The sequence below is a fragment of the Laccaria bicolor genome, genomic scaffold (genome assembly GCF_000143565.1).
Source record: "Laccaria bicolor S238N-H82 LACBIscaffold_13 genomic scaffold, whole genome shotgun sequence".
In the NCBI taxonomy this organism is placed as follows: domain Eukaryota; kingdom Fungi; phylum Basidiomycota; class Agaricomycetes; order Agaricales; family Hydnangiaceae; genus Laccaria; species Laccaria bicolor.
This window is the reverse complement of record NW_001889884.1, coordinates 570,942-591,916: the sequence shown is the minus strand read 5'-3', so window position 1 is coordinate 591,916 and position 20,975 is coordinate 570,942. Positions and strand designations below refer to the sequence as shown.

At 48.6% G+C, this 20,975-nt stretch overlaps 7 protein-coding genes across 7 annotated transcripts in view; 4 read left to right on the top strand and 3 right to left on the bottom strand.

The window, feature by feature from the left end:
• Positions 1–3,653, top strand: part of LACBIDRAFT_294478 (uncharacterized protein) — a gene marked incomplete at both ends in the record, with an annotated part of 4,565 nt that extends 912 nt beyond the window's left edge. The window contains 16 exons of the mRNA XM_001881625.1: positions 104–157; positions 225–387; positions 441–531; positions 589–695; positions 741–945; positions 1,005–1,143; positions 1,196–1,362; positions 1,420–1,433; positions 1,699–1,958; positions 1,997–2,119; positions 2,247–2,256; positions 2,395–2,535; positions 2,591–2,714; positions 2,762–3,170; positions 3,218–3,600; positions 3,645–3,653. Of these exons, the coding sequence (XP_001881660.1) occupies positions 104–157; positions 225–387; positions 441–531; positions 589–695; positions 741–945; positions 1,005–1,143; positions 1,196–1,362; positions 1,420–1,433; positions 1,699–1,958; positions 1,997–2,119; positions 2,247–2,256; positions 2,395–2,535; positions 2,591–2,714; positions 2,762–3,170; positions 3,218–3,600; positions 3,645–3,653 (2,399 nt within the window). The remainder of the gene's footprint in view (positions 1–103; positions 158–224; positions 388–440; positions 532–588; positions 696–740; positions 946–1,004; positions 1,144–1,195; positions 1,363–1,419; positions 1,434–1,698; positions 1,959–1,996; positions 2,120–2,246; positions 2,257–2,394; positions 2,536–2,590; positions 2,715–2,761; positions 3,171–3,217; positions 3,601–3,644) is intronic.
• A 566-nt stretch (positions 3,654–4,219) lies between these two features.
• On the bottom strand, positions 4,220–5,102 carry LACBIDRAFT_327628 (uncharacterized protein; the record flags this gene model as incomplete). The annotated part of the gene is made up of 4 exons (XM_001881455.1): positions 4,220–4,625; positions 4,679–4,772; positions 4,865–4,940; positions 5,100–5,102. 4 exons carry the CDS (start codon positions 5,100–5,102, stop codon positions 4,220–4,222), a joined length of 579 nt encoding a protein of 192 aa, XP_001881490.1.
• Positions 5,103–5,440: 338 nt separating this feature from the next.
• LACBIDRAFT_298134 (uncharacterized protein) lies at positions 5,441–5,906 on the top strand (the record flags this gene model as incomplete). The annotated part of the gene is made up of 2 exons (XM_001881624.1): positions 5,441–5,729; positions 5,788–5,906. 2 exons carry the CDS (start codon positions 5,441–5,443, stop codon positions 5,904–5,906), a joined length of 408 nt encoding a protein of 135 aa, XP_001881659.1.
• A 576-nt stretch (positions 5,907–6,482) lies between these two features.
• On the top strand, positions 6,483–9,943 carry LACBIDRAFT_298133 (uncharacterized protein; the record flags this gene model as incomplete). The annotated part of the gene is made up of 17 exons (XM_001881623.1): positions 6,483–6,539; positions 6,594–6,727; positions 6,784–6,922; positions 6,971–6,996; positions 7,057–7,114; positions 7,170–7,222; positions 7,276–7,652; positions 7,708–7,816; positions 7,876–8,077; positions 8,132–8,218; positions 8,283–8,370; positions 8,430–8,563; positions 8,622–8,827; positions 8,881–9,108; positions 9,165–9,201; positions 9,259–9,321; positions 9,374–9,943. The coding sequence occupies 17 exons, from the start codon at positions 6,483–6,485 to the stop codon at positions 9,941–9,943; spliced, it is 2,568 nt and encodes an 855-aa protein (XP_001881658.1).
• A 2,008-nt stretch (positions 9,944–11,951) lies between these two features.
• LACBIDRAFT_166150 (uncharacterized protein) lies at positions 11,952–13,409 on the bottom strand (the record flags this gene model as incomplete). The annotated part of the gene is made up of 1 exon (XM_001881454.2): positions 11,952–13,409. A coding segment is annotated over one exon (1,458 nt), but the record flags the coding sequence as incomplete, so codon positions are not given.
• A 945-nt stretch (positions 13,410–14,354) lies between these two features.
• Positions 14,355–15,562, bottom strand: LACBIDRAFT_298131 (uncharacterized protein). The gene is made up of 7 exons (XM_001881453.1): positions 15,309–15,562; positions 15,025–15,242; positions 14,903–14,962; positions 14,793–14,853; positions 14,707–14,740; positions 14,455–14,654; positions 14,355–14,400 (listed from the first exon to the last, which is right to left on the bottom strand). Exons 1-2 carry the CDS (start codon positions 15,442–15,444, stop codon positions 15,073–15,075), a joined length of 306 nt encoding a protein of 101 aa, XP_001881488.1. The 5' UTR covers positions 15,445–15,562; the 3' UTR covers positions 14,355–14,400; positions 14,455–14,654; positions 14,707–14,740; positions 14,793–14,853; positions 14,903–14,962; positions 15,025–15,072.
• Positions 15,563–16,097: 535 nt separating this feature from the next.
• Positions 16,098–18,408, top strand: LACBIDRAFT_294476 (uncharacterized protein). Its single transcript, XM_001881622.1, has 6 exons — positions 16,098–16,202; positions 16,261–16,414; positions 16,468–16,501; positions 16,553–16,755; positions 16,816–17,865; positions 18,318–18,408. The coding sequence occupies exons 1-5, from the start codon at positions 16,169–16,171 to the stop codon at positions 17,816–17,818; spliced, it is 1,428 nt and encodes a 475-aa protein (XP_001881657.1). The 5' UTR covers positions 16,098–16,168; the 3' UTR covers positions 17,819–17,865; positions 18,318–18,408.
• Positions 18,409–20,975: the final 2,567 nt, after the last annotated feature.

The window sequence follows — 20,975 nt, the reverse complement described above, 5'->3', positions numbered from 1 at the left end:
CGGTAGAGCGCCACAAAGAGGCCTTTGAAGAAATTGCTGCTCCGGAATGTATGTCCTAACTTTTACCTTTTCGACATTGGTGCTGATGTCTACGTACTGCCAGGTCATTTTCACGGTTCCATATTTGTCACTGTTCACGCGCGGCTCTTTTTGAGTGGTAAGACTCAAATGACTCCATGAGTCCGGTTGCTTGAGCTAACTTCCTAACAAAGAATACTTGGCAGGATCGCCTTTCATCGGCGATCTCGACGACATTGTCCGCTGCTTTGACTCCACCACGAAATTGCGATTCCGAAGTGAGCATGAACCGGAATACATTAAATTCGGATCAACAAAGGAGAACGACCCCGATCTCGGAATCCGGTTTGGCCAACTCAAATTGGCGGGGTTTGTGACATTCCAATCTCTCGAGCACTTGATTAAACAAGACGACCTCGCAGATATGACATCTGTACATTCTTCAAGCCCTCAGTCGAGTGCATTGTCAACGCCATCTTAGATCAGCGGAAGTCGGCTAAAGGAAGGATCTCGGTACGTCGACGTTCTACACTTCGACAAGTCAATGCCTGATCTGCCATTAATGGACAGCACGTCGTCCTTGTGGGAGGCTTTGCGGCTAGCAACTGGTTATCAAGCGAGGTCCAAAGATCACTCAAGCCCTTTCGTCTCAACATCTTCCGGCCCGACAATCGGGTGTACGTCTTTGTGATCGATAATTCCTTTTCTCATCCCTTGAACAGTAACAAGGCAGTTTCGGATGGTGCAGTGTCCTTCCACCTTAACAGCATTGTTCGAAGCCGCATTTGCAAAGTAGCGTATGGTCTCGGCGTCGCTCCATGCTATGACAGTACAAACCCAGAACACTTGAAACGCTCATCATCTATGTTCCAAACACTTTCGGGCGTGTACCGGATCCCTAAAGGCTTCAGCAACATCTTGCCTGCCGTCAGTGTACCCACTTCACCGTTAGCGCTATGTATTTCTCAATTACCCGATCCCAGCAGAAAACCGCAGTATCAGAAAAGACAGAATTCCGGTGCGGCTGTACCCACGCATCGGAGACAAAACTTACGGAGTTCCACTCATACATTTTGTGTTATCGAGGCGAACTTCCTGATCCTGAGTGGTTAGATGTGGACGCTGGTCAGTTGCCCTCTTTCTTGGCCTGTTCACCCATCTCAAGCTACCACATCAGATATGTACAAATGCGTGTGCGATATCACGGTAGACGTTTCACGTATGAAGCAACCTCCACTACCTAGAGTCGATGGAACAGGAGGAAAGTACTATCGTGTGGACTATGATGTCATTCTGTTGTTCGGATTGACCGAGTTGCAGGCACAGGTGGCTTGGGAAGAAGATGTACGTCTTCCTCACAGCTCACTATCTGTGATATTCGCTAATGATATGCTTGTATAGGGTGTTGAAAAACGGTACGTTCGCTCTTTAGATTTTATTTTGAGAACGTATGGGTTCTGATACGGATAACAGGACGCCCGCAAAGATCATTTACACGCCGTCATGATCCACAAATCTTGGCTTGTGAATGTGAACACTGTATTTCCCCGTTAACGAATGTCGGCGATAATCATGCGGCGCAGCCTCGATGTGGCGTTGGGAAACACCCGTGAGCCTCCAAGTAGATTTGTAGTGTTGAAGTCATATGCAGGCAGCAACGATGCAATATACAACTTTCAGGGCACACACTACTATATCTGATCCAATACCGCCCTTGGGCGATCAACCAAAACTGACACGTAGTCAACCTCGATACGCCCCTACCACCGCGCCCCAGCCATGTAAAAGTTTGTTGTATCACTGTTCACCGATCACACGACGTTGGGAATCGAGTCAACTAGCCCAAGAAGGTCCACACGTTTATGGCATCACCGCAGGTTATCAAGAACAGCCAGCTGCGCTCCAAGATCGAATCATGAACGACTTTGCGGGAAGGATAAGTAAGAGTGATCCTTCAAGCTGCCCAACGGTTGAATAGGTCAATTGGAGAGGGCGTTACGTCGTGTGACCTTTAGGCCCTGTACATGTGTCGTACGACCCAACCACGATGGAGGACGCGTTGGAGACAACGCCCGGGGACAAGACGACAACGCCGGAAAAGGTGCATAGGACTCAGATATCAGAGACCGCACTGGAGAGAGTGCCTTTGAAAAGCCATATCATCATGACGCGGCCAAGTCCCAACAAATCAGCGAGTTGAAAAAAGCAGTGGCGAGATTTCATGCAAGAGGCGCACCGGTGAGATCTTGAGAGGGAAAGCGCATACCAGTTGCTAGTGACTCTTGCCGCAATGCACAGTCCCTTGCAAGTCCTTTGCATCATCATGATGAATGTTTTTAAATTGTATTTGGTTGTGTTTATATTTGGAAGGTTTAGCTCTGGCGACCTCGCTCCAAGGGCTTCAGCGCTTAGTGTATGGCAGACCATTGTTCTTTCCGCATTCTCAATGGATGAACCGCCTTCATCATTGCTAAAGTCAAGGATTCCCAGAAAGACCATCATCGTTGACCCCAACTTGTGAGAATCTTTTGTGTATGTATCAAAGTTTGAACACTATCGTCTACCCTTGCAGATTCACGGATGACGAGGAATCTGAAATCGACAACTTTCGTTGCCCTCTTCAAAGGGGAATCATTTATTATCACCGGGACGGTCCGATCTTTGAGCACAACATCCATTTCTCCGGAAAACATGAGGTTGGTTCACCTACCGCTCGTTGTATACAACTCATTATGCCGTCAAGCCACGAATCATTGTCCCGAGACATCCGTCGCGGCGTGTAGCAGAAATTTCATTCGCCCCCATCAAAGGCAATCGGATCCTGCTATTCGCAAAGTACTTGGGAAGGACAACTTCCCAGACCTATCTACACCTATCAATCCATGAAATCCGCTCCGACAATCGTGTTGGTCGCGCTGCCTGGTCTTTCAACGGTAGCGCTGATGGTCACTCCAACATTTTTCATTTGAAGTTGATAAAATCCACCGAAAATCCCCTGGGAATTACTTTTGGGGTGCGGTTTATCGACCATTGGAAGCTGTACGACATCTCTACTACTGAAACTGATGCATCGCATACTTTTCCTCTAATTGAGTCCGGGAGAATAGATCATGATCTAAAGCTCAACTCGAAGTCGAAGCACGATAGTCTCGGTTTGTCCCAAATTTCATGTTGAATCTGCTCTAATGTGTTCTCAAAGTCATACTATCCCCTGACAGACACATTCTCCTGAACGCAGCAGAGAAGGAACGAGTCAAGGAAACGATTGACATTCACTATTCAGATTCAACTGGTGACACAAACAATCTGAACTTTTCCTTTGTTTCCCGCATGTCCATTCCCATTCCCATGGACCCAAAAACATTTCCTATCATCCAGGCACCAGTACTTGCATTTTCTGCCGATGGGTCCAAGTTTGCTATGGCTATGGCTCGCAGCAGAGTGTCTGTTTGGGAGATCCGAAGCAAAGTTCCTTTGAAAACATTCATGGATGTCCCCAAGTCTGAGTATGATGACCGGCCTGCACGACATCTGCAATTCAGCAGTGGAAAATTGGGAAAAGAAGTTCTGGTATTTGTCGAGGTACGTCTGATGTTCACATTTTGATATACCTACCTCTCAAACAGGTGTTCTGAATCCTTAGCATGATACTCTCTTCCGTTTTAATATCATTCATGTGATCGATGCGACGTCGTTTGAGACGGAAGAAACTCTTGTCTTACCGTTAGAAGGGCTCGGAAAACCTGGAATACGCATAGCAGTGGATGCGCTTTTCTTCGATCCAAGCGGGTCAACTATGTACGCTGAAATTAACGGAACACTCTACGAGTGGGATCTGCAGAAAAATAAGCCTGGTCCCGAATGGTGGATTGGGGAGTAGTAGGATGTCTGCTTTGACAGGAATACTTTTTATTACGCCTTTTGTAGCTCATTATAATAACCAACAAGCGTGCAAGCAAAAGAAGCGTGAAGGAAGAGACCGAAACTGGATAAACTTCCTCATGTACGCCCCAGTCAGTAGATACCTCTCAATGAGCACATCGTCTCGAGCTAGTGCAGACCTTGTTGAACGCAACTCTGGCGGATATATCTACGGATCCCCTTCCTAACACTTTGAGATACAGACCAACTACACGTTCCTTAACGCTAGAATTACACATATCATACAAGAGGGCCGACACCGTACTTGGTCCATAAGTAATCATATGAGAATCGATATTGCAGTCTTGCTTGGATCCAGAACAAGATACGGCGTTTTCTGATCGTCAAGCTCCTGACTATACCGCGAAACGGTATACTGGAACGCTTCAAGGTCTTCCTTCAGTGTTTTGGCGGCATCACGAATGATTTCCGGAGTCGATGATGCATTGCAGGTCATCGTCGCATAATGGAGGATCGCTTGGTCATCCAGCATCTCGAATGACAACAGATAAGGCACCTGAGCCATCATCAGCCAATCTCGTTGCCGACGGACCGGAAGCGCCAACAACACATCCTGCTCCCCGTAAGCTTGGAGCTCCGGCGGGAAAACATACGCAGTACCGCCAAAGCGGACGTCGGAGTTGCGGTGAAGGTAGATGAGACCTTGCAAGGAGTTCGTGTTGAGCCTTTTGAATTAAAATATGAACGAAACGATCGGTTCACGAGGCCTGGCGCATACCTTTTCAACAAGAACTTGGTTGTATCCTCGAGGAGCTTCGAATCGCTCATGTGCGGTCGATTGTCATCAAAACCGGGAGTATCAACGATTGTCACTTCCGAACCATCATTGATGAACTGGTAGGTCGATAATCAACCCGATCTTGATGTCCTTATTGCCAGTCAAAAGTTTTATGAACTAACGTACCATTAGCGCCCAAAGTCTTTGCAGTGCAATCGTGACCATTCACGGATGATTTCCAGTGCCACTCATTCCCATGAGGCTAGCGACACGATTGAGCTCTCATCAATGGGACGTAAATTGTCCTGGCTTACACGATCGTAGGCTCTCATCGTTATTCAAATTCAACTTGGAGAGATTTTCCGTTACTGAGCCTAGGACGAATGAGACGCCAGGGAAGGATAAGAATCTGGACACTCACCATTTTTCGCAGTATTCCTGTCCTGGGACATGTCGAGCAAGCAGGTTTAGAATCGCGTCGGGACAGCAACTGATGAAGACCCTACATATTAGCAGTGCCAACTCGTGGATAAATATATATGTAGATCGCGCACATGTGAACACAAGCTAGGAAGGATGTTTTGCGATGTTATGCACTAGTATCGCATTTCGGTGTTCCTATTCTTCCAGGGATCGGATGTTTTCCATTACTTCGGAAATCTCTTTGAATGTCCACGCAGTTTTGACCACGAGATGCTACCTCACAAAGCGAATTCAAAGCAGTCAGACGCTTTCAATCCATGAAGTCTAAAGAGTTCACGAATGGTTAGAATGAGAAAAGCTCGTTGCCGAAGAAAACGTGCCTTGTCAATCATCAGGCCTCAGGACCCTGAACGTCATCGATTGAACGCGATTGGGCTTAGATATACCTTGGATATACCCAAGATATACCAATGGGCAATACAGCCGCGTACGGCGCTTTTGCGGTTCGACATTGTCTGGGAAATCCAACCGTGCGCTGAAAAGACTTTGGATAAGAGTCAAAAGATTGGAAGACTTGACGAGCGAAAGATATACGCACAAAATGGTGGGTTGAGGAGCAAAACTTACGGTAAGTACTTAATTCAATATTCATTCATTCTGATTCGATAACGGACCGTATTGTTTAGGGGAGGTTGATCATGCTACCGGACTGTCCGGACCAAGTCCGGACAACTACCGGAGGCAAGCACCAATGTGCCTGGCTCCGGCAATGATTAATGAGGCCTTGAGGGCCGGGCTGGCCTAACTCAACTGCCAGTTAACGCAAAGTTAACGTCTACATTCTTCACGAGCTGGCGATGTAGTACAGTAGTTCTATGAGTTATAATATGTAATGTAGTCGCTTTGCATTGCCGTTTGCACTTTCGAAATCAGTTTTGTATGTTCGTCATAGAATGTCTGATTCTGATGTCACGCATCAGGACGAGCTGAGCAATTTTGTACCTCTCAAACCCAACTCTCGTTGCGCCTCAGGTATCGGATGAGATGCGCGGTTCTATCGTTTGCCATGATGAGCAACATCTTTCACCACAGGAGATTACAGGCCTTGTTGGATGTTGCGACCAGTAAGCGGCCTCTTACTTGCCCAATACTTGCCTTCCCGATTTGTGGGTCACGATACAACACACACAAACACAACTTCCAAACCTCGTTGTGCAAACGGCAGTGCAAAGCACTGTAAGTATGTAACGCAGTTGCCTTGCATGCCTCCAGTGTCATGACGTGGGAGTCTAAGCTTGTATATCGATAATTGCAGGTTCCTTCATAGACAGACGGTCACTGGTCTAGCGATACACACCATCAAGTTTACTCCCCCGGCGCGATGAGCGCAAGCGACGCCCTGTCCGCACTGAAGACGCTGTATGACGTCGCAAACAAGGTGAGGCTATCTTTTGGACTGATATCCTCATATAATAAGTATCGCGCCAATCAGGTCAAAGATAACAAAGACGAGCTCATTCGTCTTTCAAAAAGGATCGAGCATATCGTCAATACGATTGAAGAGAGCAAGGAACGCGACGTCATCCGTCCGGACGAATACAACGATGCACTGACCTCCATCTCCAAGTCCGTCTTCACTCCCTTTCTAAAATCCATCTTTAACAACAGCCTACTTTCAATAGTTTGATCACCCGTACTCAGAAGGTCGCCCAAAGATTGCTGAAGCGCAATCTGGGCGATCGTACATGGAATGTGTCCGAAATAGTGATGGAGCTTAGAAGGTTGAACGAAGACGTTCATAGTTACCTGAGTGTACATACGGTGAGCAACATCCATGGGTTTTCTAATCACACATGACTTTGGGACAAGGTTCGGACCCTTGACCTTATACACACGTAAGAAATCCATGCAATTGTCACGATCATTCAGGACAATCGATTATTCCTATGATTTAGTTCGAACGTTGAAAAGCAGGCTGTGCTCGCAAACAATGTGGAAGAGGTTATGATCAAGGCAAGTGCTCTAAATACATCTTTTCCAACGTATGGAACTTACCATATCGCCTCAGGTGGCCGAGCTCGATCTCTTCTTGCGGACTAGGATTGGAGATGGATGGGCTCCGTAAGCACCTTATTTAAAATGTTGCACCTCCTTTTATCGCCGTACGATTTCAGGTCGATACAATTACAAGCGCAGGCCAACTTCATCAAATCCAGGGCATTGACTCCACCACCTCCAATCTTGCACGACGGACATTTGTTCGAACGATCCCTTCCAGGCGCTGATTCTACAGAAGAGTCTCTTCTCCCGCCCCGTCTACCACCTTCCACTTTTGTGGATACATTTTCTCAGGATACTCTTGTGCCTACAGCGGCGCAGTCGGAGCTGGACACAGTTAATTTCAAGGATTTAGTACAGTCGGGGAAATTGACTGTCAAGGTCACAGGTCTAAAATTGAGAAATTCTAACGATCTGTCTTCGAATTCCTGCGATCTCCAAGTCAAAGCGAACGCATCTCAAGATGATATATGGGATGCGATCAAAAATGCAGGTGCGCTCGAGATCTATCCAACGTTTGACCCTGTAGTCAGACCTTTGTACCCTAGGTTTCCTTTCCCCGAATCGCCTGTATGAAGAGCCCGAACTGTGTATTACCGTGACGGATGGTAATTCAGACTACGACGCGTCTTCTCCAGGGGGCCTCAAAGTTAACAGGTGATCACTCCCTCCTGACATCCTTACACATTCTCATTCACTTGCAACGAAATTTGTAGATTCGAACCCCTTTTGTGGTGGTGGAATAAATATACCTCGTACCATGGATTGGCCCCTACAACAACTCCAGGTCATACAATTGCCCAACTAAAAAACGATCATACAACGATGCGGAAGACCGGCGTTGATGTGGCCGGTGTGACCTTCCTCTTTCATCGTACTCTCCGTGTACCAGATACCGGTATAAACAAGCTTCCAGCTGTACATCGCCTTTCCCACCTTTAAGCTGGCCGAATTGATTAAAACTTTCTTCAGAGTCTTGGGGTTTTCCCGCTTCTACCTGTGGATAGCCTTTCCCGAAGCGTACCTTCCATATTGAGAAATAGAGGGGGTTTTCTGATGGTTAGTTAATCTTCAAACTTTTAACACCCCTAGTACCCTCGTGCTTATCAATGTCTCCTTGCAGCCCATGTTCAGGCGGGAAGCAATGTGGGTGGCGTTCAGCCAATCCGAAACCACAGGAGCAGGAGCTGCCGTGAAAATATCTGTTGGAGGTCAGCATCTCTGCTATAATGTAAAGATGATTGCTGATTTCCGATTTCCAAATTACTAGGGGTGAATGCACTTTCTGGCATATCCACCAGCTCTCTAGAACCTCCCAAGTTTCGTGCCGGACAGGATTACATCGTAGCGGGAAAGCAGCCATGGCTTGATGGCATAGTTTCGGGATCAGGGGTCGTTCGTCAGGTTCGTGCAGCGATATTTAAATCAATGGACATGTCTGACCACTTTTTATTCACTCAAGTTCGTTGCTGCTGACCTTGGCTCAGGCTATACAGTAGAAGAACAAGTTACTGGCAAGGCAGAATTTGGCGGCTTCCAGTTTGACATCTTTCCACGTCGCCCAGGGGTCGATGGGAGGTTCGCCAATCATGCAGGGCAAGAACTTGAAAGCATTTCTTCCCCTTCAGAGCTCAAATTGTTGAATGGTAACCAACTCATTCTGAAACGGTACAGTTCGGTATCATTGTCTCCGAATTTTGTCCTTACATAAGTTGTTCTAGTCCACGGGATTCAACTAGGTTTGAGCCCCGAAATGAGTGGTCTTTGGCCGACTATAAACGTCGAGTGTCCCCCACCGCCACGATTGAGGCTTGGTATGAACCCTCTAGGTCAGCTACCGGAGTGTTTTCTTCGAATGCGCGGGACTTCGAATTCTGCACTGTATCAGGGGGGTCACTCATCATATCAGATAACTCATTCCGCCTTGGCTTTGCGGCCGGCGGGCAAATGTACGACTCACCCCACTTGAGATTGTCCATCGTTTTGTTGACTTTCAATGTTCCAGAGCGCAGAAAATATATAAAGACGAAAATTCGCCCAGGGTATGATGTGGTGGCTTTTTAAGCCATGGAGTCACTCAACTAGTTTTTGGATTAAAGGTGTACGATGAGCAACACGGGCATCGCTTTCATGTGCATGTCGTAACTCCTGAATTGTGGGAGGTATGAGTCTAACTGTTCACGACAAAACGGGCAAAGAATAACCACAGCGTAGACCATTACAGGCATTCTCCCTCCAATCACACCCATCACTCGCGATATGTACACCCGGAGAGGCGTCAACTGGTACACAATTTTCGATGATTACGTGGATAGCATAACCACTGTATCAGAAGCGCTCAGCAACGTCCTCTCCGTCACACAACTTGATGGGCTAAACTTGGCATCACCTGCTGAGAGTCAGTCGGAAAATTTAATTGACCCCGATGTGCCCCCTGGTTGTTCTCTTCACCCCAATGCAATGTCATCATGCGTGTTTAGGCCCTGCGGTCACCTCGCATGCACAAACTGTCTAGGCTCGGCGATGCTTGCTGGATCCAAGTGTTCGAAGTGCCGAGTTGGGGTTGAGAAATTTGTAGGGATGCAGACACCGCTGCCTGTCATCTCTCAAAACACAGAAAGCATACATCAAGCAGGAGAATGGTCTGTGAAGGAGACCGAAAGGCTCGCTGCAACTGCAGCTGATTCCAATACGGTGATAATTATCCACCATCTCCAAAATAGGCCATCACCGCTTTACTCATTGGGTACCCTGAATACGAGGAAGAGGGCAAAGGAATTATGACGGAGTGTAAGCGAAGTTGCACAGATATTTTGAGGCAATTTTTGTATTTGGTGATTTGACTGAGGCATGTAGCTAAGGACTGTTTGAGAAGATCGAGACCGAATGGACTGGATTTTGGTCCTCAAATGCGATTCCGCATAGATGGAAAAGCGCTGTAAATCAAAAGAAAATTTTTCGGCCATCTCGACGTGAAAAATTTCCAAAAATCGTGAACACTTGGTCGAAATAGTACAGTAGCAGCATTGTCCATGGGCCCGCAAAGGCAAGAGGAAGTTGGGTGGTACTGTACTAATACGACCACGTCTTCACGTCACGCATCACGAAGGGTGGTGAAGGAAGGGAAGTAGGCGTGATGTCACGCATCACACCAAGTTTTGAAGAGTTTTTTTTTTGAATTAAAAATAAACATTTTTTTCCGGACCTGCGGTGCCTTGTTTTAAACATTACATTTGGCATATTTAGAACCATGTTATACTTGAGGAATGCATGCTTACCTTCCAGCCAAAAAATTGACAGGTTGCTGGGCCAAACCGTCTGAGAAGTATGTGGTGGACGAAGAGCAAAAACTCTTCGTCACGCATCACGCAGGACAATGAAGCGACGAAGATGGATCAATCTACTCAGAAACCCCCTTTCCGGCAGAAACCCTAGGATTTCTCGTTGTCGGGTAGAACCCCCCCATCATCAACCCAAAGAAGTATTTATAGAAACCCTATGTCGGAGATGAATTAAGCAGTGCTGGACAAGTCGGTCTTTGAATTTTACATGTGACATAATCATCCGAAACGATGTCAAATGAGGAGAGAAATGGAAAATAGGGAGATGCAAACCTTGGACCATTCGGGCTCTTAATGGAGAGATCTAGTCACTCAATTGAAACTGGAATTGCGAGGGAATTCAAAAGTTCTTACCATAGTTGAGGCGCGGGAATGGGCTGTCTGAATGCCCAAACGGAATGTTGGAGGGCCACTGCCGAGCCTCGAGGGAAGTCGGACCTCAAATATTTTGACCATCGGCCATCAGTGATTGCTTGTGGTACCCCAGGTTTCTGAAGTGGTTGGATAGAAACCTTGGGGTTTCACGTGGAAAGGGGGGTTTCTGGATAGTTTAATCCGACGAAGATGGTCAAAGGTGTCACACCCCAAGGGGCCTGAACGTTGAACGTTGAACAGTTGGTCGTAAGTATTAGTACAGTAGTACCGTCCAAGCTAACGAGCTCTCGAGTCTCGTCAAACGCAACTCTGACGGATAACATGTACGGATCCTTTCCTAACACTTTGATTTACACAAACCCACAAGGGGGTGGCGGAATGTGGAAAAGAGATGGCCAACACTCGTTATTTTTTTTCAGGATTCCGCCTGACACCCCCCCACCATTACCTTCCTGATAAAGTATGTTTTTCCCATACTCATGTTTTTTCTGAATTCAAAATATTTCCGTGTAACAGGCAGTTGGCAGTAAACTAAGTTTAAGCTAAGTCGGGTCCACTGAAGATGCGTATAACGGGCCTGCGCTAGCATGTTATTGAAACAAAGCGGCTCTAAAAACTTGTTCAAAGACGGATCATCCTGGGTAAGTAGGTACACTGTACAGAATGAGAGGGCATTTCTTCATTATCATGAATGTGATGAATCTTCAGAAGTGACTCTTTCATATGCAGGCTGAGTAAGAATCCAATAAGAATCCGAAGTGTCCAAGTGGTGTAACTGATTCAGAGAAGCAAGGGGTGCTTGGCCTGGGGCGGCATGGGGAGTGTAGGGTGTGTCAACGTAGATGGTAGTACTCTTACGTCAGCTTCGGATGCTTGGAATGTCGCTGCCCTTCAAAATTTGAAAATTGATGGGGGGTCACTTTTTTTTTTCGGCCTTCGGCCGGACACGCCCCCTCCTACCCTTGGTGCGGGATCCACGTCCCGCTACCCCCTTGCAAACCCAGCTAAACATTTCTTGACGGTAAAATTACATATATCATACAAGAGGGCCGACACTGTACTTGGTCCATGAGCAATCATATAAGAATCGATATTGCAGTCTTGCTTGGATCCAGAACAAGATACGGCGTTTTCTGATCATCAAGCTCCTGGCTATACCGCGAAACGGTATACTGGAACGCCTCGAGGTCTTCCTTCAGTGTTTTGGCGGCATCACGAATAATTTCTGGTGTCGACGATGCATTGCAGGTCGTCGTCGCATAATGGAGGATCGTTTGGTCGTCGAGCATCTCAAATGACAACAGATAAGGCACCTGAGCCATGATCAGCCAATCTCGTTGCCGACGGACGGGAAGGGCCAACAACACATCCTGCTCCCCGTACGCTTGGAGCTCCGTCAACGACTGGGGAAGTCTGGCACAGAGGGCCGATGGCTTATTGGGGACGAAGGTCTGGTAATACTGCTGCAAGTAGTTGACCGCGGTGTGTTGTGGCGATGCGACGTGGATGCACATGGTCGCAAAGTCAATCAACCCATCCAACGTCTTGATCTCAGGGAAGCTGGGTTGCTGGCCTCCAGAGCCAGAGCGGACCTCCTGACAAAAGGCAGCAACAGATGGGTCATTTGCGACCTGGGTGTCGCCACCCGGATACGCAGTTGTCAATACCTTGCTGACGAACTTTCGCAGAATCTCCCAGGTGCGGGCAATGTTGCGTGCGTAGCCGTAGTTGTGGTACTTGGGCTTGTCCAGGTCCTCCGGTGGGAAGCCGCGCTTCCGCAGATCATTGGGGACATAGTGGTCTGTCCAGTTGAAATTATTGTACGATGTCTTGAGGAAGGCATAGGTTTCCTCTGCCGTGAAGCCCGTCATCCCAATGATGATTTTGGGGACGAGAGTTTCGCGGGCTGCTGCGTTCAGCGAGAGAGTGGTGCTCCAATGTGGTTCCAGCAACTTGAAGAGTACGTGGTCAAGGTCGAGCGTGCGATGGGCAGAAACAATCATGATTTCTTCGACGAGATGTGTATACACGAGGTGGACAGCAACTTCATGGCGGAGCCAATCCGAGACTTGAGAGCACATCTTCGCGTAACGCCACGGCCAGTCTGAGTACTCATCCCCTGGAATTGCCGAGCTGACACGGCGGTTGAAGATGGTCACTGAAGCCTGGATGGTACCTCTGTGGTCGAGTGTGATAGCTAGGGGATGCAGTTTCCCTTCGGGCTCGAGATGGAAGAGCACAACGGCAGCACAACCATAACGTCCTTCCGTTGTAAACTCGTGGCTCGGAGGGAGCCCCATGGCGGTGCGGAAGTCGCTGTAATCCTCGACATACAGATCCCCGGAATGAGATTCCAAGAGTTTCTCAACATCAGCTCGTTCCTGAGTATGCGCGACGGTCTTGAATTCATCAATCAAACGCGAGGGTGCAAGGGTGATGGTGGTGGTATTCGTTCCCGTAAAGTGCTGCTGACCAAACGCAGCATCTGTGTACCAATCATCACGAAGCCCAATGTTTTTGTTGTAATACATGTCTCGCTTTCGAATGGCGCGGGTATCTTGACGTGACTTGCGGTGGAGTTTAAGATTACGGTCCACGAGATCCTTCATCGTGCGGTCAGTGTTGAAATCAGGCGCAAGGTCATGCATCTTGAACAATATGTCTGCCAGGGGTTGGCTGAACAGCGTCGCGGCCGTTTCCGTGAGGGCAGCAAAGTCAAAGATGTCCAAGATGTTCGTTTGGTCCGCCTTTGGGACGGTCTTGAGATAAGGCGGATACATGTCCGAGAAAGCCCACTCGAACACCCCTTTCCCGGACTTTCGGGATGCATCACGATCCCTCTTCACCAGGTTGCCCACAATGGTCCCTACTCTCCCACCAGCCCATGCACCCAGTTTGCGAGGTACGAAAGGGAGATTCTCCCCTATCTGCGCTCCTTGTGCTGCGAACGTCAGATCCTTGAAGCTTTCCAAATTCTTCTTGTCCTTGTCCACCTTTTCGAGTTTGACCATAAGTTCAGTTCGCAACTTTTTGATCTCTGACTGCTGACCCTCGTCGCGGGCTGAACGAGCAGTTTTGTACTGCTCACGAAGGTCGTTGATCTCTTGCACATGCTGAGTATGGAGTTTGGAAAGCTGATTGTCAAGCTCTCGGCCCGCTTCAGTTTCGAACAATGAACGCCCGCTCATCATCTCATCGATGACTTGCAAGTGGGCAATGGGAGGACGGTCGACGATGGCGGCTATGACCTCACGCGCGGATTCAACGGTGTTATCGTGACGGAGGACTTGAGCTCCGTTGTCGATGAATTCTTTGAAATAAGTGTTGATGAGCTCTGTCTCGGTCCTCTGTGCAACGTTGAGTCGTGTTTCATCCCATCTCGTGGTGAGGATAACGACATTCTTCATAGCGTCAGGCCCACAAAGGCGAGAAAACATACGCAGATTGCGTGTCGCGGTACCGCCAAAGCGGACGTCGGAGATGCGGTGAAGGTAGATGAGACCTTGCAAGGAGTTCGTGTTGAGCCTTTTGAACTAAGATATGAACGAAACGATCGGTTCACGAGGCCTAGGCACATACCTTTTTAACAAGAACTTGGCTGTATCCTCCAGAAGCTTCGAATCGCTCATATGTGGTCGATTGTCATCAAAACCAGGAGTATCGACGATTGCCACCTCCGACCCATCGTTGATAAACTGGTAGGTCGAAATGTCGCTAGTTTCGGGGTCGATAGTCATCCCAATCTTGATGTTCTTATTGCCAGTCAGCAGTTTTATGAACTAATATACCATTAGCGCCCGAGGTCTCTGTAGCGTAGTTGAGACCACTCACGGATGATTTCCCAGTGCCACTCATTCCCATGAGGCTAGCGACGCGATTGAGCTCTCATCAATGGGAGGTAAATTGTCCTGGCTTACACAATCGTAGGGCTCTCATCGTTATTCAAATTCAACTTGGAGAAATCTTCCGTAACTGAGCCTAGGACGAATGAGATGCAGGGAAGGATAACAACAATCTGGCCACTCACCAGTACTCCTGTCCTGGGACATGTCGAGCAAGTAGGCTTGAAATCGCGTTGGGACTGTAACTTATAAAGACCCGACACATTAACACTGCCAGCTCCTAGATAAATATATATAGATCGCGCACATGTGAACACAAGCCGTCCTTGGGAAGGATGTTTTGCGATATTAGGCACTAGTATCGCATTTCGGCGTTCCTATTCTTCCAGACATCGGATGTTTTCCATTTCTTGAGAAGTCTCTTAGAATGTCCACGCGGTTTTGACCACGAGATTAATGACGCTGTTAGCCTTGCTATCTCACAAAGCGAGTTCAAGGCACTCCGACGCTTCCAATCCATTGAGTCTAAAGAGTTCACGAATGGTTAAAAATGATAAAAGCTCGCTGCCGAAAACGTGCCTTGTCAATGGCCATCAGGCCTCATGACCCTCGGCGTCATCGATTGAACGCGATTGGACATAGATATGCTAATAGAGCTTCGTAGTGCGGTTGCAGTGCGGGGCAATACAGCCGCGACCGGCGCTTTTGCGGTTCTTGACTCCGACATTGTCGGGGAAATCCAACCGTGCGCTGAAAACACTTTTGGAGAAGAGTCAGAAGATCGAAAGGCTTGACAATCGAAAAATATACGCACAAAATGGTGGGCAGCTGAGGAGCAAAACATACGGTAAATTCAAGAAGCCGTGAGAAATATACCTGAACTTCACCTTGTTCCTGACTCTGATCACTACCAATTCCCTCTTTTAACGCTCATCCTCGCCCATCGTGACCTCTCTGAAATTGGGTTAACAGTTACAAATGTTCCGGGCGACGGCTAGTAACATATCTTTCATCTCATCGTCACGTTGACCAATTACACGGATCGATAACGCTGAGAATGGACCTGGTGGGAATTCACGTTTTCCTTGTGAGCACGCACGATCGAGATTCAGTTCATTGTTTCTGACATTTTTTGACTGAAGGAAAGGATAGCTGTGGAATGATGTAACACCGTGCGAGATAGCGACACCAAATGTGGCGAACTAGCCTGTGTCGACTCTGAACGAGACCAATATCGTGCTAAAAACATCCGGAGGATGAGGAACTCCGAAATGCGATACATAACATAACCTCACAACCAGAACACCTTTGTGTTCACATGCGCTTAATCTCTATATATTTATCCACGAGTCGGCATCGGCAGTGCAAGTGTGTTTGCTCCTTATAACTACTCACTAGTCGCCTTGCGCAAGATCTTCAACTTCTCTCTTCCGCCATAAACGACTGCCGGGATGAGTCAAGATAGTGAAGCTCCTACGAAAAACGGTGAGTGATGAGATTGCTATCATTATGGGTGACTGGCTTATATTAGGTACGACTTAAGGCGTGGGCGAAGCAACTCCTCCGTTTGTATCCACCATTCCTGAGCTCAAATCATGGTCAGATAGTGAGAGTGATTTGGAGTCTGATTCCGGCGATGACGCCGGTGTCAATGCTGAAGCTGGCGCTCCCGTCCAACAGAAGAGCGTCACGGTTCTGTAAATCAGGACAATCTCCTTCCCAGAGAAAAAAGCTCACGTTATTTTGCTAGACTTATGGGCCAGACTGGAACCGGAAAGTCATCAGTGAGTACTTCTGCCCCAATAGACTCCAGACACTCATCTTGAGGATATTAGTTCATAAGGCTTTTGACTGGGAATAAGGATGTCAAGATCGGAAAAAGCATCGAGCCTGAGACGAGCGATATCTCAACCTTTGATTACGCCCAAAATGATGGATTGGAGGTGTCATTGGTCGACACCCCTGGTTTTGATGACAACCGAGCACATATGAGCGATTCAAAACTTCTTCAGGACCTCATCGAGTTTTTGCTGAAGAGGTAGGCCTTGAGATTATCCTGGGTAGACCTTTCCGACGTTTTTTGTCTTTGACTTGAAAGACGCAACGCAAAAACAGTGAATGGTCTCATCTATCTCCACCGCATCTCCGACGTCCGCTTTGGCGGTACAGCAACTCGCAACCTGCGTATGTTTTCCCGCCTCTGTGGGCCTGACGCCATGAAGAACGTCGTCATCCTCACCACACGATGGGACGAGACACGACGTGACGTTGCGGAGAAGACGGAGGCCGACCTCACGAACAGCCACTTCAAAGAGTTCGTCAATAACGGAGCTAAAGTCCTTCGCCACGATAATACCGTCGCGTCCGCACGGAACGTCATATCGTCCATCATGGACCTTCCACCCATTGGCGAGATCAAGGTCGTGAATGAGATCGTGGGCGGTCGTTCACTAGCAGAAACCGACGCAGGCCGCGAACTTGACAGTCAACTGACCCAACTCAAGACACAACATGTGGAAGACATCAACGGGCTTCGCGAGCAGTACAAAGCTGCCCGTTTGGCGCAAGACGAAGAACAGCAGGCGGAGATCAAGAGGTTGCGGGACGAGCTGCTCGCGAAGCTGGAGAAGGTGGACAAGGACAAGAAGAATCTAGAGGGCATGAAGCAATGGACGTTTGCGTCGCATGGAGCACAAATTGGATTGAACATCCCTTTCGTGCCCAGCGTTATCGGCACGATGGTCGGTGGAGCTGTTGGGGCTGTTGCTGACCACCGCGCGAAGAAGAAGCAGCAGGCCAAATTGAGACGGACTGAGAGCCAGAGAGCCGCTGCTGGGGGTGCCGGGGTTGTGGATGAAGCTGAGAAGGAGACTGTGGAGGTGGAGGTGGAGCAATTGGAGGATTTGACGTTCAAGGAGCAAGGGGCGCGGATAGGGAAGAATATTCCGTTTGTGCCTAGTGTTATTGGGTCGCTTGCTGGGGAGGCGTTGGGAACTGTTGCTGATTATCGGAAAGGGACGAAGGATAGGGCCAAGGCGAAACGGGAGTCGGGGCAAACGACTGATCCGGTTGCTTGGTTTAAGGGTAAACTACCGCTGTAATATACTTGCGCTTTGGGATGGAGCTGTACGAATAATACCATAATTCGAGCATCAGGGAGGAGACTATATGGTGAACAGTTCTGACACAGCCACCGAGGTCACCGTTGCTTGGAGCACTCTACATTAAGTCATAGTAACGCTGAATTAACCCAACAAGCAAGGTAAATAGGCATTCATACATAAGATACATGCAATTGACGAATCACGATATAATGGACAACAAGATCGAAAGATACACGAAAAGCACATAATTGATACAAGCTTACTCCCCGACAGAGACAATATCGTCCAGTCCAGAAGGGAGGACGACTTTTGGTTTCAGCAGGACCAGCTCCTGCCACTCGCCCACCGCCCCAGACACCTTTTCCGCGCGAACAAGGCCCAGATCAGTCGTGCAAAGCACCTTCTCCGGCGTTGTCGCCTTGTCCTTGGGCGTGGTCTCGTTGAACGCGTCCTCCATCGTGGTTGGGTCGTACGACACACTTGGGGCAATGTACAGGGCTTCAAGGTCACAAGACGTAACACCTTCTCCAATTGACCTGTTCAAGCGTTGGGCAGCTTGAAGGATCACCCTTATCCTGCTCGCAAAGTCGTTCATAATTCGATCCTGGAGCGCAGCTGGCTTTTCTTGGTAACCTGCCGTGATAAGCACGTTGACAAAGGCATCAACCATGTACATCGACATGTCCGGTTCGCGGCCCAGCATTCGGTGCAAGTGTGTTCGCGTCAGGGCACGCCATCTTCCGGAGACGGCTTGTTCCTCTGAAAACTCGGTTTAAGCAAGGTTCGTTGACGAGTTTTTGGTACTTACCGGCTTCTCGAACCCTCGCAAAGATTTCATTGAGGACGTGCTCGATCTCTGGGTCTTCAAAATACCACGAGGAGATGATCCAGTGGGTGTAGGCACACATGCATGCTTGGAAAGCGATTTGGAGCAGAATGGGATCGTCCTGATGCTGGAAAGTCCTCAGAAGCTCGACCATATTTGTGCCCAACACTTCCGTGGCTTGCCCACGCGCGTCCCTCAACTCGTCCGATTCCTCCTCACTAGTATCAATCACCCTCTTCATCTTCTCCTCGGAAACGAATGACTCCGCCATGAAGGCCGCAATCTGCATGATCTCCGAATTCAAACCCTCCACCAATCCGATCACATCCGCGCCCGACAGGTGATCGGCTTTGGTCAAAAAAGCTTGAGCGCCCTTCAACTCCGCAGTCCTCGTTTGCAGCAGCTCAACCGTCTGCGCATGATCATGGTTCAGTCGTTGAGTTTCGCCGTTCAGCCACTGAACTTCAGTGGCAAGGCTCTTGCCCCGTTCGACCAGCGTCTGGGTCTGAACCCGAGAAAGTTCCAGCTCCCTTGCGACTTCCTCCAACCTCTTCTTCGCGTTCCCAACATCCTCCTCCAAATATCCCACCTTCGCCTCCTTCTCCCGAACCAAAGCTTGGCTGGCGCTTAACGCATGGCGAAGCGATGCCAATTGAGCAGCAGTTGCCTCTTTGTCGGCTTTATAGCGTGACAGCCGAACCTGTTTCCAGAGAGTGAGGAACTTGAACGCCCCAAAGACGGAAGCCATAGATAGGCCAGCTACCCCGACGTAGGTGGCGACGATTGATAGTGGGATGCCATGGGTAAGTTGCATGGTATAGTTGCACCCTTTCTGCGATCCGGTTCAAGCCAGTATTTGCATGCGGGAGATATTGCCATGAGGCGTAAACGTGTGGACCTCCCTGGGCTGGTTGACTCGATTCCCGACCTCGTGTGATCGGTGAACAGTGATACAACATGCTTTTACAAGGCTGGCGTGCGGTGGTGGGGGCATATCGAGGTTGACTGCGGTTCAGTTTTGGCTGATGGAGTTTTGTAGGTTGGCGCCCAGAGGCGGTGTTGGATCAGAAATGGCAGTTCAAGTTTGCGCAGTAGTGTGCGCCCTGAGAGTTGTATATTGCATCGTTGCTGCCTGCATACTTGTACACTTCAACACTACAAATCTACTTGGAGGCTCACGGATGTTTCTCAATGCCACATGGAGGCTGCGCCGCAGAATCACCACCGTCATTCGTTCACGAGGAAGGTACGGTCTTCACATTCACAAGCCAAGGATTGTGGGATCAAGACGGCAAGTAAATGATCTTTGCGGGAGTCCTGTTATCCGTGTCAGAACCCAGTTGTTATCGAGATGATATCTAAGGAGCGAACATACCGTTTCTCAACGCCCTATATGAGCATATCATCAGCAAATATCACAGATAGTGAGTTATAAGGAAGACGTACATCTTCTTCCCAAGCCACCTGCGCCTGCAACTCGGACAATCCGAACAACAGAATGACATCATAGTTCACGCGGTAGTACTTTCCGCCTGTCCCGTCGATTCTAGGTAGTGGAGGTTGCTTCATACGTGAAAAGTCTACCGTGATATCGCACACGCGTTTGTACATATCTGTTGTGGTAGCTTGAGATGGGTGGACAGGCCAAGAAAGGGGGCGACTGACCAGCGTCCACATCTAACCACTCAGGTTGAGGGAGTTCGCCTCGATAACACAAAATGCCGAGATGCAACTCCGTAAATTTTGTCTTCGAATCGTGTATATAGCTGTCCCGGATTACTGTCGTGTCTGATACTGCGGTTTTCTGCTGGGATCGGGTGATTAAGCAATGGATAGCGTTAAGGGTGAAGTGGGTACACGGACGGCAGGCAGGATGTTGCTGAAGCCTTTAGGAATCCGGGACTCGCCCGAAGCTGCTTGGTACACAGATGACGAGCGTTTCAAGTGTTCTGGGTTTGTACTGTCATATTTTGGATGATACGCGAGACCATACGCTACTTTGGAAATGCGGCTTCGAACAAAGCTGTTGAGGTGGAAGGACACTGCACCATCCGAAACTGCCTTGTTACTGTGGATGGGATGAGAAAAGGAATTATCGTCGTCGATGACATAGACGTACACCCTAGTGTCAGGCCGGAAGATGTTGAGACGAAAGGGATTGAGTGATCTTTGGACCTCGCTTAATAACCAGTTGCTAGCCGCAAAGCCTCCCACAAGGACGACGTGCTGTACAGTGATGGCGGATCAGGCATTGACATGGCGAAGTGTAGAACGTCGACGTACCGAGATCCTTCCCTTAGCCGACTTCCGCTGTTCTAAGATGGCGTT